This window comes from Gavialis gangeticus, unplaced genomic scaffold (genome assembly GCF_001723915.1).
Source record: "Gavialis gangeticus isolate Ggan-Ray unplaced genomic scaffold, GavGan_comp1, whole genome shotgun sequence".
NCBI lineage: Eukaryota > Metazoa > Chordata > Crocodylia > Gavialidae > Gavialis > Gavialis gangeticus.
Window position 1 is genome coordinate 12,846,951 of NW_017728991.1, and position 13,344 is coordinate 12,860,294.

Genomic DNA, 13,344 nt, shown 5'->3' on the forward strand with positions numbered 1-13,344 from the left:
TCACTAATAAAGACTCTTCCATCATGATCTAATTCAGTATTTTTACTTTTTTGACCATCTTTTTTTAAAATTAAAATAGAATTGTATCCACCCAGGTGAATGGTGGGAGGTGGCAGGGGCCACAGCAAGGAAATTCATTGTTACTGTACTTTTCAAATTGAATAGTCTAAATGAATATTGCACAGACTGCCATTTACAGTTCAATTCAATCTCTACTGGAGTGCTTCATGCACTTTAGCATATCAAGATCTCTCCTACTGAGAGAATAATAATAACAGTAATAACCAACTAGGATTATTATTATTAAAAATAATCAAATTATTTGCTATACGTCTACAAGGCAAAAATAGCACGCACGAACATTTTAAAAATACTTTTCTCACCAGGCCTGAGATGACCTGATCACTGAAGCAATACAATTTATTTATTTGTGACATGGGAATTGATAAGGGATCTGGCAATCCCTCCCTCACCATGACAGAACCAACTGTGTGTGTAAAATGGGAATCGTAACAGCCAAGCTTTGTTTTCTTCTACTAACTTGGGGCTTTCTGGTAAAAGCCGCTGTAGGAGTCAGAAGCCTGTTCCCGCATCAAGGATTTTATAGAGTTGTGCAAGGCAGCCAAACTGTTCAGACTCAGGAGGACAACTTGAAGCCCAGATTAATTTCTTTGCTCACTACTCAGTCTCTTTTAAAAGATAGAGGATGCTGTACACTGTGCGCTACGTATGAATTTGCTGCAGCACTCAGATTCCTGCCAACATAGCTTCCAGCGGGGCATCACTTGAACATCCCCACTGGATTATACGGATGTAAAGCAACACATTCCCCCTAATTTAGAGACTGAATCAAGGTACTAACACCAAACTTCCCTTTCTTCTCTGGCAAAATTCATATTGAGATCTCAGTCTGACCCAGGTGACTCCTTCTCCCAAGCCAAGAGACACTTCCCTAGATTCCCCTAGAATCATCTGCTTACCTGTGTTGTTGCAGTCATGATTTTCGATCGGAAGGGACCCAGAGCACAGAGGACAGATATAAACCAGAACACAATGAGTATGCCAGAGGACTGTACTCCACGCAGTCGCTCGTACTGAATGAGGATCGCAGCTAATAACTGCAAAGTGTAAATGTGGAAATGCATGAATACACATCTCACGGCTCTCCCTAGTTGCTCTTTCACTGTGTGCCCATAAGAAGACCTAGCAGCTGCATCACCATTGTCATGGCAGAACCTCCACTACAAACTTAATTGCAAACTATGCCCGTAAAAACCCAGCTCATTTCAATGGAAGTCAAAGGCAAAACTTTCTTTTGCCAAGAGTGTCCTTAAGGAATAAATTGTTCTCCTTGTCTTCAGAGCCCTTGGTTTTTGAGCTCTATTTCTACTTTTAAACTGCAGGTTATCGTGTCTGCACTCAGGAACTGCTGTGATTATTAGGGACACAGGTTTTAAACTCTCCACACCAGGTCACTTCTCTCCTGTAGGCAGGTACATCAAAATTTGTCTGCGTTTTTAATTTTCCACAGGGAATTAAAAGCTTAATGAATCAGTGTTTCACCTTTTGGTGCACAGCTCAAAGCCAGTCTGAGACCTGAAGCCACTTTGAGACCTTAAGCAACAGGAATTTGGTTTCTGCCCAGTTAAGAACGTGCCTGATTTGGGCTGCCCAGTTTGACACAGCCTGATACGGCACAAGCTTTGGTCCGTTATTTCCAAGCTCAGATGAGGTCAAAACCAACCTAACATAAAACACAAATTGCTTCTCTCCAAACAAGAACCACAGTTAGGGCAGAGCAGCAAAAATTTTCATTAGCAAATCTGTGATGCAGAACAATCCCTTCCATTGCAAGGTTTTAACCTGACGGCTTCAGGGCTCATTGAGGTGGAGATGGCCTACACTTAAGGCTTTCTAGAGAAACCCATATTTTTCATGCCCAACTGAAATATTAACGTTTTAGGTTTAACAAGGCTATTTTTAATTAGAAAGAATAATTAATGATGCTGAAATGTGCCAGACTGATGGTTCTGCCAGAGCTTCATGTATCAGCTACAAAGCTACATGGCAGCAGGCAAAGCCAGCACCTCTGCTCCCCGCACCAACATCTTGCTACCATGTCAAACCCATGAGGAAGCGATCAGCTCTAGGGCTGGGAGAGCAATTCATTTTTCAAGGTTCATTCAGTCCTTCTGCTTTCTCTCAACATTGCCAATATAGGGCCAATGCAAGGGGCTGTCCTGATCCACAGGATTCTCCGGTTTAAAGCAGAACACAATATATGACTCCTACCCCATTCATTTACTGGTGCTTTTTTTGTCCCAGTGAATGGTATGGTTGTTAATTATTAATACTAACTGGAAACTGATACCTACCATTGTGATGCCAAGAATTAGGGGAGTTACAAAATAGACGGGGTGTGGAGTTCTGCTTTGCAGGAGTTCATGAAAAGAGTAGAACAAGTCTGCCCAGCAGACGCACCAAAGCAGAACGCCTAAAAACTAAAAGAAAAGTAGTGTTAAATGGGAAAGGCATTTGATTCATTCCCTCTACATATGCAGAAACAGGGTTTGCAGCACCCTACACTTGAGCTGTGAAAAGCTGATGTAAACCAGGTGGGGATCCTAGTATCAATGGAACTGCTGCAACAGTCACTAGCTGAGGATCTTGCTTCATTTATTTTTGTAGGGGTGATAAATGTGATCAGGGTTAAGCCTAACAGCTATCTGTTTTCTGCAGACAGGCTCCAATTAATTAGAAATGGCTGGATATTGATTTGAAAGAGATGCATCTAGTGATTCATACTCTGGACAGGGAGGCCAGAAGTTTACCCTTGGATTGACTCCATTTCCCTGTCCAAGCTTTTAATGTGGCACTGGACAAGCTTTTAACTCTCCCTCCTATTGTTTGAGCAACAAGGATAATAATGATACGTCAGTACCTTTTAGGGATATAATGGGAATTAGAAAATGTTCAGAAAGTACCTGAAACTGGGACAGATCTCTGTGTCATTGCTAATTATAAACAGACCTGCAAAATAACTTGGAAAGTCCCCAACTGTGATTGCACCCATAAAGTAAAAGTCACTTCTGAGAAGTGACCTTAACATGATGGCCATGTACCAATGATAGCCTCAATGTAGAGATTAAATGAGGACTATATGGTTTGAAGCAAGTCTCCTTCTAGCAAAGCGAACTGTATCCTGTAGACTAGGTGCGTTCTTGTGGTTCACATCAGGCCACATGCTCATGTCTCTGTGACAGCATTGCCAAAGCATGCAATTTTATCATGGGTTTCCTGAAATTTGGCAGTTGTCTTAAAATCCTGGAGCACAGAAATGTGTGAGAATGTCAACATTCATTTAAAAAAATGGTTTTAATCCTCATGCTTGTGGGGGGAAGCTTTGAACTGTTTAAAATACAATACCTAAGGGCATCCAGAAGGCTCAAAAATCAGAAGGCAACTGAAATAAATCATAAATGTACTAAGATTTTTAAAAATAAAGCCTCACGGGTTTTAAACCAATCTCATGATTTGGGGTAGGCTGATATAGAATCGTCCAATACTTGGGGTTTGCAACACTGCAGAAGTCTTCAAGCACGCAATCCCAACCTGAAGGGCACGAATATTGCTTACGTAGTTGTAATCTGTACTAGGCTTACTCTCTTCATTGTAACCCTCTCCCCCTACCCCTCCTTTTATTCACTCTCTTCATCTGGTGCATCACATCTGAATGTAAGTTTGAGGGAAGAAAGGTCAAAATTTATGGTGGTGGCAAACAAGCCAAGGCTTGTTACATTCCTAGCAACGCTTCCTGATACCTCAGTGTTCAGTATCTATGCAAAGTATTTCTTTACAATCCATGTAATTAACTGATTAGCACACGTGGAAAGTGAAGGAAAAGGTGCCTGTCCAGCTTCCTAGCCATCTGCTTAGCTCTTGTGTCAACCTTCCCGTTTACTACCAAAGTATTCATTTCTTAATTGTTTGTATATGTAAAATAAGGGGAAAATGATGGCCAGGATCAAGAAGGGATCATTTAGAACCATATTTGCTAGGTTACCTTGTTAGGGCATATACCTAGATCAAAAAAAAAAAAAAATAACAGGAGACATAAGGGACACAGCATTTACATAGACCCATGAACAAGTGGGTTGGTAAGCATCAAGCCTTATGTTTTCAGGCTGAATTCTTTTCACCAGATTTTGGTGCCTGGTGAAAGGATTCTCCTTGTTATCAAACACTGTAAAGCTCTTAAAACCATAATCTACAGAATATCAAGGAATTTCCATACCCAGTTCCCCTTTACTTGCAGTTTGCCTTCAGTTCGCATTTCTTTGCTTCCATGTAGATATGTGAACCCCCTCCCCCTCCAAAGGCACAGAGTTTTGCAGAGAGTTGCAGAAAGATCCTACCGTCTTGAACCTGCTCAACACAGAGAGTACGATGTATCCTCTCTTGCAGCGTTTCAGATAAAGGATATAAAAAGGGAAGGCTGTCCAGAGGTAAATACTGGGGATCCAAGCAAGGACGGTATTCTGAAAACATGGTGTTAGGTCTGGATTATCAGTTTGCACTGTAATGTTTGAATCCTGCAGAAAAGACATATTAAGAAAATTTTAGTGGGGAATTTCTCGACCTCAACAGATGTTTAAAGAAACTGCTTCCAGATACTGCTAGGGTAAGCAAGGACCCTAAGGGCTTTTCAAAAGGGTCACAATCAAGTTTCTGCAATACCTGCTCCAAGATAAAGGTTGAGAATAGTAGTTACAAGTATTGTGTAACCCCATCCAATATTTTTTACTTAGTAGAGCCCAACCTGTGTAGTGCAATGGTTACTTCTGTTTTCATACCTTAGAACAGCATTTACATATTGTATTGCACAAATTATCACATTTTCAAGTTTTCATATTGGCTGAGCTTTATTCAAAAGCCATCAGAACTTCCAGCTAATGGCATATCAGCATTTACTATAGTATTCACAGTACACCCAGGCTGCAGTCTACCTTTTAAATGACGATCACAGTGAAATCCTAAATTTGAGAACTTATCTGACAAGACTGATCCGCATCAAGGGAGATCATCAGGTTTAAACCAGCCAACTGTTGGTCTGAGTACCTGGACAGAGGCTGAACTGATGAGCAAAATCCTGACCTTCTTATTCATAACCATGGAATGATAATTCAGTTTATTTTAAACAAAGCCAAAGCAAATGAGCACAGTTTACATGGAAGGAGAATGTGCTTCCTCGTAAACATTTCAAACTACATTCTCCATCTGCGATCCCAGATGTTGCAAGTCTTATTTTGCAGTTTATAGTTACTGGCTACGAACACCGTCTGGAAATTCAGACCCCACAAGCGGGTAACAGAGCTGACTATTTTTTACGTTAGAACTAAGATTTAAAAATGACCAAGCGATCTGATCTTAACTTGGAGCTGATAAAATTAAGATCTACCTATGTGTAAGTCACATACACCTGTCTGATACTTTCTCCACTTTTTGGGTTGTTGGTTACCAACATAATTAGGGTTGCACAATTAAATTAACCCCTTGTACATTTGTAACTCTTCCAGAAGCTATCTTCTTCAAAAGTGTTTCTTGGGTCTACTGCTACATTTTCTTCCAAATGAAAAAAAACCCAAAAACTCCATAGAAATTCTGAAGGCAACAGCTGCTGTTTGAATGATGCAGTTGCAATCAGCTCATAAGGCTTAGAGCAGTAGTTCTCAAACTTTTTAGGCTTGAATTGTCTTGCAAAATGCCAGCTCTTAGCTTTTACTCACTTTTTGACTATGGGAAAATAATAGAGCAACTCTTTTGTTGTAAAGAACTCAAGAAGACGACAACAGGAAAGAATGCTTTGGATGCTGTGGATTTCTATGCGAAATTGCTGTGTTTATATTATGAATAATGTGTAATTGCATACTAATAATGCTAATATTGTGTGGCACCCTGCGGCACCCTTTAAAGGATTTCACGTCACCCCTGTTGAAAATCACTAGCTTAGAATAACCAAATGATCACTATGGTAAGGAACTAGCAGAGACACGCTGTATTTCATCAGTCCATGCAGCGTATGAAATAGTTCCTGTGAATAACAGCTACTAGACCAGACACATTTCTGGCTGGCATTCCTACGGCTTCATACTGCAGCTTTTGCAAAGATGATAGGCAGATGGCAGGGAAACCCAGAAGCGGTGTGAAGTGGCACAAAGCCCGGTGACTTGGACTGAGTTGCACCCTTCAGATCCAATGTTTCTATTTGGCCAACTGAGGGAAAAAGCCCAGTTTGAAGTACTGTACAGTATTAGACAAAAGTTTGGTAGGGATGAGGGAGAAGGATTCCTATTTCACCCAAAACCAGTTTGCCTACCCCTAGAGGCAATCTCTGTCATGTATAAAGCCGGCATAATAAACCAAGCAACAACAATTATATTGTTACAGTATGACCCAATTAAAAAACCCCAAACAAAATTAAAAAAAACAACCCACACACCACGCTATACACTGATCTCTCACGCTTCACCTTTCTATGGGAATATTCACTGCCGCTCGGAGGACAGTAGCAACACTCAGTACTGTTAACGCTGTCTGGCTCCTAAACAACCTGGTCAGAGCTCTAAATTTCACGTTTCCCTTCACCCAGCCTGGCTGGAACATGAGATGCCCTTCCAAAGGGGCACTTTTGTTTGAACGCAGGAAGTAGTCTATTAAAGTTATTTTAAGCAAGATCCTTCTTTCCTATTTAAACAAGATTTTGTTTGTAATTGGGCATGTATATTCTTTACCCGCCTGTTAAGTCTTCCTGTTGGAGAAAGCCCAGAGGGGAAGCAGCTAGAGGAGAGCTAGGAGAATTAGAAGGACATTTCTTGTAGAGTGTATAAAGGAAAATGCTGGGCCCCTAAACTTAACTCTTTCTATGTATATGATTATGCCAAAACATGCAGAAATGGGTTTCCCTAGGATCTACCAGAAGCTTATCCAAACATTGCCTTCGAGGTGCAGATTGTTCAGGGCCATTAACTGGTTTAAACGCGGCAAAAGCAAAAACACTGCTAAATAGGGCTGTTCAGAAAAGCATTCTGTTTTTCAACAATTTCAGGATTTTCAGATTGGTTTTAATTGCCATGGAAAAGAAAATAAGACTCTTGCATTGTTATGAAGAAACATGAATGAGATGCCCACCCTCCCCCAAAGCCAACAGGATGGGTATCAAAGACACTCATGTAGGAGGTGGGAGATGCCCACCCTCCCCCAAAGCCAACGGGATGGGTATCAAAGACACTCGTGTAGGAGGTGGGAGATGCCCACCCTCCCCCAAAGCCAACGGGATGGGTATCAAAGACACTTGTGTAGGAGGTGGGAGATGCCCACCCTCCCCCAAAGCCAACGGGATGGGTATCAAAGACACTCGTGTAGGAGGTGGGAGATGCCCACCCTCCCCCAAAGCCAACGGGATGGGTATCAAAGACACTTGTGTAGGAGGTGGGAGATGCCCACCCTCCCCCAAAGCCAACGGGATGGGTATCAAAGACACTCGTGTAGGAGGTGGGAGATGCCCACCCTCCCCCAAAGCCAACGGGATGGGTATCAAAGACACTTGTGTAGGAGGTGGGAGATGCCCACCCTCCCCCAAAGCCAACGGGATGGGTATCAAAGACACTCGTGTAGGAGGTGGGAGATGCCCACCCTCCCCCAAAGCCAACGGGATGGGTATCAAAGACACTTGTGTAGGAGGTGGGAGATGCCCACCCTCCCCCAAAGCCAACGGGATGGGTATCAAAGACACTCGTGTAGGAGGTGGGAGACACAGGTCTCTGCTCATCTGATCTGGTGCAACACCTTGGACCTGGGTCTCAAATGTCCCTGCTGATTGGGCCACTGGCTATTTTGGGGGGCATGTGCTATTCTGCACCTGATTAACCATGCTGACAAGTTTTATTTTAAGTTTACTTGAAAAAAATATGTTTCTGGGAAAATTTTCAACCTTCATACATTACCATTTCCTGCCAAGAAACTGTGTCACCAAAAAAAAAAAAAACCAAATTCCAGCCAACTTGACTTGAAACACAGGAGAGGCCCACTAAAAGTCATGGTGGTCCTAAATTCCTGAAATTCATCAGCAAGGAGTATGCATGTAAGATCACCTAGTTTGTCTTGACTCAGTAAAACATTAATCTTATAGCTATGAACATCAAAACAAGGGAACCTGGAGCACGGGGTGACTTTTCTGATCTTTTATAGAGCGTAGCAATTTTCAGGGAAGATTGTTACATTTTAAAATGAATCAGAATCTGCTATATTCATGATGTAAATTCCAACATCTGCCCCAATGATTAATTCTGAGGCAGACTTCAACTTACCCCGTCTATCATAACTCAGCAGAAATTTAAGAAGCTTTTGCTGTGGTTAAAGTAATGAGATGCATATGATTGCAAAGAAGGTCTTGCACTGCATCTCTCAAACAGCCACATCCTTTGTCTCTACCCTCCCATGTCCTAAACCCTGTTCTTTGAGCCGACAGCAGGCTCAAAGAACCCAGCCAGAGTTTGACTCTCACCCACAATGGGAACCTTCGAGCCCAGGGATGTTTGGATTTGGTGTTTTGGTTGGTCCTACTAGAGACAGGTGGTTGATTCACTGAATTTAGATAGACTGAAGCTAGAAATAGATGGAGTGGATCAGCACTGCTGGTATGCATCCCAGCACTGGTGATCTACTTCACCAGATGACGCACGTCACCCACTGATCTTGCAGAACAACGGGCCATGTGTTCCCCACTTAGAGATGTGCCCCAGGCAGCATTCGCCTGCTACAGCACATCAAACTTTCCTATCTTCCTTTCCCCTTTCCAAAAGAAAGCACCTATTGAAAGGTCACTTCTGCATTTTGACATGCCTGTAATGTAAACAGCAATACAGTTTAATCCACACTGAGCTATTCACATAGGGTCCCGTAGGAGAACGAGCCATTAGCTCAAAGCCAGGTGAAAAAAAAGCCAGCACACAATGCAACCCCTACTCACTGCTCTGAAGGAACCTGAGAAAGATGAGCTGTGGTCTTGTTCTCTGCTTTAAATCTTTTCTGGATGACAACACGGGAGAAAGGAATGAGGTTAATGCATTTTAAACAGGAATCCCTTGTACTGCCTTTGGTCATGATGTGGATGACGCTGCCTTAATGTCCAACTGCACATTGCAATGCCAGCTTCCTGTAAGCCTGATGTACGGGGAGGCTAATAATTCTTGTTGGGAATTTGGGAAATTATTTTCAATAAATTAATTCCTCAGTACAATTTTTTCTCTCTCGCTTTTTTAAGAAAGTACTGGAGGTCAGGCAAAGCATGGGAACCAAACGGAAACACAACTTCAGGTTCATGCATAATCAGTTGCTATACAAACACTGGCAGCCTAAAGGTAAAATCATGCCGGTATCTGATATTCACACGACACACAAGGTTAATATGTGCCATGCTGTTGACTCTTTATTGCTCTTTACTGAGCTACTTAAGGTAAAAGTGACTGTGGTAGCAGAGGGAGAAAACCAAAGAAGAAAGGGGAGGAGAGGGAAGTTGGTAAACAGAGGTAATGAATCTGTACCTCCATAGGCAACAGTTACAGACCATAACAGATCTTGTTGAAGCATCCATGGAAAAAAAAGAAAAAGAATTTACAGGTTTCCCTCGCTTTATGTGGGTTCTGTATGTGTGAATTCGTTGTTATGCAATGACCCTTTTTATACCAAAAATACATTATATGCATATTCACTCGTACATGATCAGCGTGGTGGAAGCCCGCACTCAGCGGCTTTGTGTGGTGCACTGCGGGAGTGATGGGCACCAAAATATAGTCTCCCGTGTGGATCTGTGCCCCGCCCTTGTCGTCTGCGACATGTCTCTGTAGCTGCCATCCCCATTATGGCTTCAAGGTGTCCCGCTAGCTTATCTCCTACCCCTCTCCCTGGGCTAGTGTGCATTGTTTGCTGTTAGTGGTTACCTAACTCATAAAAGTGGTAGAAATGGGTCTGGGGGTCAGTTCAGTCGAGGTCTTGAACGCATCCCTATTTGTTACATTGTAAAGTGGGGTCCTTTTATGTGAATTCGAGTTATGCGTTGTTTTCCAGGAACACACGTACAGCATAAAGCAAGGGAAACCTGTATCCTGACAGTAAGTGCTGAAAAGACACCTCGCCACCATATGCTTCCCCCTACAGATGGGCCAGTATTTTGCTAATAAAGATCACTCCAAATTCGGGCAATATTTTTACTGAATTCCATTTTGATAACAGCTCCTCTCTCCATCCTGTATCCTCCCTCCTCACCCTGGCACGGAGACTGGTGTTGAGTTCCTGTCTGGATCACAGACCACTCCTAACCACCTCTCACTTCTCCATCTGCAAAGTAAGGGCTGTAATGCTTTCTTTCCTTCACCTTTCATCTTACCTATTTAGGCTGTGAGCTCTTCTGGGCAGGGACTGTCTTACAACCCATCCATAGACACGTATGTTGCAGGGAGGACCCTTCAGGCACTTTCATAATATGAATGGTAACACAAAAAATTAACACCTGCCTAGGACCGCTAGTGAGCCGCTGAGGTCCAGAAACCCTCGGGCATTTTTAGAACAAAAGCATGCCCATGCTTGAAAAGCATGTCACCCTTATACAGAGAAGAGACAACATGCTTCATTGATTGCGAGATGACAGCAGCCCAACCTATTTCCTCCACCTAACTCCATAAACGAAAGCCTTGCTAGGGCAAGGGCAATGGCATTATCTATTGCTTGCAACTGTATCCAGGCAACTTTGCTTGTCCAAGGTGGGATGGAGGAAAGGAGAGCTTAGATTACTACAAAACACACATGCCTCAGGTTGAAATATTTTTTTTTCATTTACAAAATACACTGCAATGTTTGTTCGGCGTGCTCGTGAAGGGCATAGTTGAGAGCAATGCGTTTTCATTCCACAGACTGAAAACTTTAGGATTTCTTTCATGGTTTATTTTAGTGTTCAACTGACCTTACTCAACTTAATCTGCTAGACAAAACTCTGAACCATATTCTGCCTTTGGATATAGTCACAGGGCTCCATCAGTAGTATCTCTCCCTCTCTCATGTGTGCATGCTCACACAGCACTGCCAAGCCCATGCATTAAAAACCATACATCAGGGCTACAAAAAAAATCAGACTGACTTTCAAAAACCAGGATTTTGAAACTAAAACAGTAAATTTGTGGCTGTTTTTCCTTTGCCTTCTAGCGCCTGAGCATTTAGGCTCGGTGTGCTTTAAGTTTCAAAGTATTTACTTACAATTCTGAGGGATGAAACCACTTAAGAAAAAAAGATAGACATGAGATACTGCTACAACCACATGATTCTTGGAGCTGTGGCTTTACGAATTGCATCAAGTATTGCAAGCCACGCGACAGAATTACAAGAGCCGGCAACACTGCGCACATGCATGCAGCTAAGGATGTAATCTGGCCAACTGCAAGAGGATAAACTGCAAGTACACCTATGTCACTTAGCAATATCATGACTTGCCTCGCAGGGTAAGAAGGTAAGAAGTGCCACATTGGGTCAGACCAACGGTCCATCTAGCCCAGGATCCTGTTTCCGACAGTATAGATGCTATAGGAGGGAAAGCACTGAACCAGACTCTCTAGAGTGATCTATCCCCTATTCAATATTCTCCCTGGCATCCACCATCATCGATTTAGAGATGCTTGTGGAAACACCTCTAATTCAATCTGTTCAATAACCATGAATAAATCTATCATCTATGAGGATGTCATTGCCTTGGACAGGGGGCAGTACGGTCTGACTGAATTGAGACGATATCTCATTCGTCAAAAACAGGGGTATAAGTGAAGGGAGCTGGGGTAACTGTTTCTAGAGTCAAGCCCAAAGTGACTTCGGAAAAATTATCAATGTTATAGCGGGCAAAGAAAGAAGAGCTCTGTCCCTTGCCTTACGCAGGCCTCCTCCTACTCAGAGCATCAGGGCAAGCGAGCAAGTTGCTGTGCTTCAATGAAGCAGTCAAAAGGAGGGGTTCTTCAATTAAAAGACTTCCAACATCCTTCAACTGAGAAAAGTGGTGGAGGCTGGATCATCTGAACAGAAAAAAAAAAAATGACTGAGGGATGAAAACAATGCACAAGACACTGCCTGCTCTTCTTTATAAGCCTCCACCTTTTATGCACTGGCATGCCTTGGGGGCAGAAGGGATTGAGACTCAGATTAGCACAGAATAAGTAGTAAGGGGACTGCTGCAAGACATTCCTAAAACTGCATGGCTCATCTGCCTCTCCGGCAGGAGCTAGGATAGTCAGTTAGATCCATCCACCACAGTGATTCTCAACCAGGTGCCGCAGCACCCAGGGGCACGGTGAGATCTTTTCAAGGGTAACGTGGGGTGTTGCACAGTGTTAGCACTATTAAGTAACAGAAAAATATCTCTATTTTTTCCTAGAGTCAAAAAATGAGCAAGAACTAAGCTGGCATTTTTGAGGGGTGTCTTGAGTCTAAAAAGCTTGCGAACTGTTGCTCTAACAGGCAGACTGATTGCAGTGCTGACCAGATACAACACCCGGCAGAGGCCGTCTTCGGTATCACCCTGAAGTTGCTGCTCACTTGCATAGTATCCAAAAGCCACGTGCTAAGTATTTATGGTGATTAAGGATGTTCGTACTTCTTGGCTGTCGTGACAATGATAAGACAAATGTTGAGTCTTGGGAGCAACCTTTAAAGGAATCAAATCTCATGGCAGGCTAGAGAGATGAAACGCTGTATGCCTGTTATTGAGTCTAAGCCACATTTGGCTTTTGGAGAATGGGCCTCACCCAAGCCAGCAAACAGTGACTGGTCCCACAGAACAGACATGCTCAAAGGCAGACCCCTTATTCACATGGACAGGCCCGCTGAGGGCAATGGATCTCCCTGCATGAATAACTGCTCAGCAAGGAGAGTAGGAACTCTGCCATCTGGCCCCACACCATGACCGAAATCATGGAGATGAGAGAAAGAGCTTGTGGCATATCACACCTCAAAAAACGAACCTTCCCCCACCTGTGCAACCTTTACACTAATTGCTTTTGCCTTGGCTGAACACGTTCTGATGTGGGCTAAGTGGAGGAAGGGAAATATGGGGTCTGGTGACGACTGTGAGACTGATAATCTTATCGTGGAAAAAGGAAAAAGCAGAAGTACTCTGCACACAGTCATGTTGTTCTCTCGTTGAGCAAACTGCTTGCGTGCATGTCATAACTCTTGTGCAACATGAGCCAGCAGTGTGAATGGCAAGGTTATTAAATGGTTTTAAGTGTCCAGGCATAGCTTCCACGAAAA

General features: G+C 43.0%; 1 protein-coding gene across 1 annotated transcript in view; it reads right to left on the minus strand.

Moving 5' to 3' along the window:
- The window catches only part of CACNA1G (calcium voltage-gated channel subunit alpha1 G), a 324,600-nt gene that overhangs the window by 45,523 nt on the left and 265,733 nt on the right, over positions 1 to 13,344 (minus strand). The window contains exons 35-37 of the mRNA XM_019517481.1: positions 4,416 to 4,592; positions 2,376 to 2,501; positions 981 to 1,118 (exon numbers count right to left, since the gene is read on the minus strand). Of these exons, the coding sequence (XP_019373026.1) occupies positions 981 to 1,118; positions 2,376 to 2,501; positions 4,416 to 4,592 (441 nt within the window). The remainder of the gene's footprint in view (positions 1 to 980; positions 1,119 to 2,375; positions 2,502 to 4,415; positions 4,593 to 13,344) is intronic.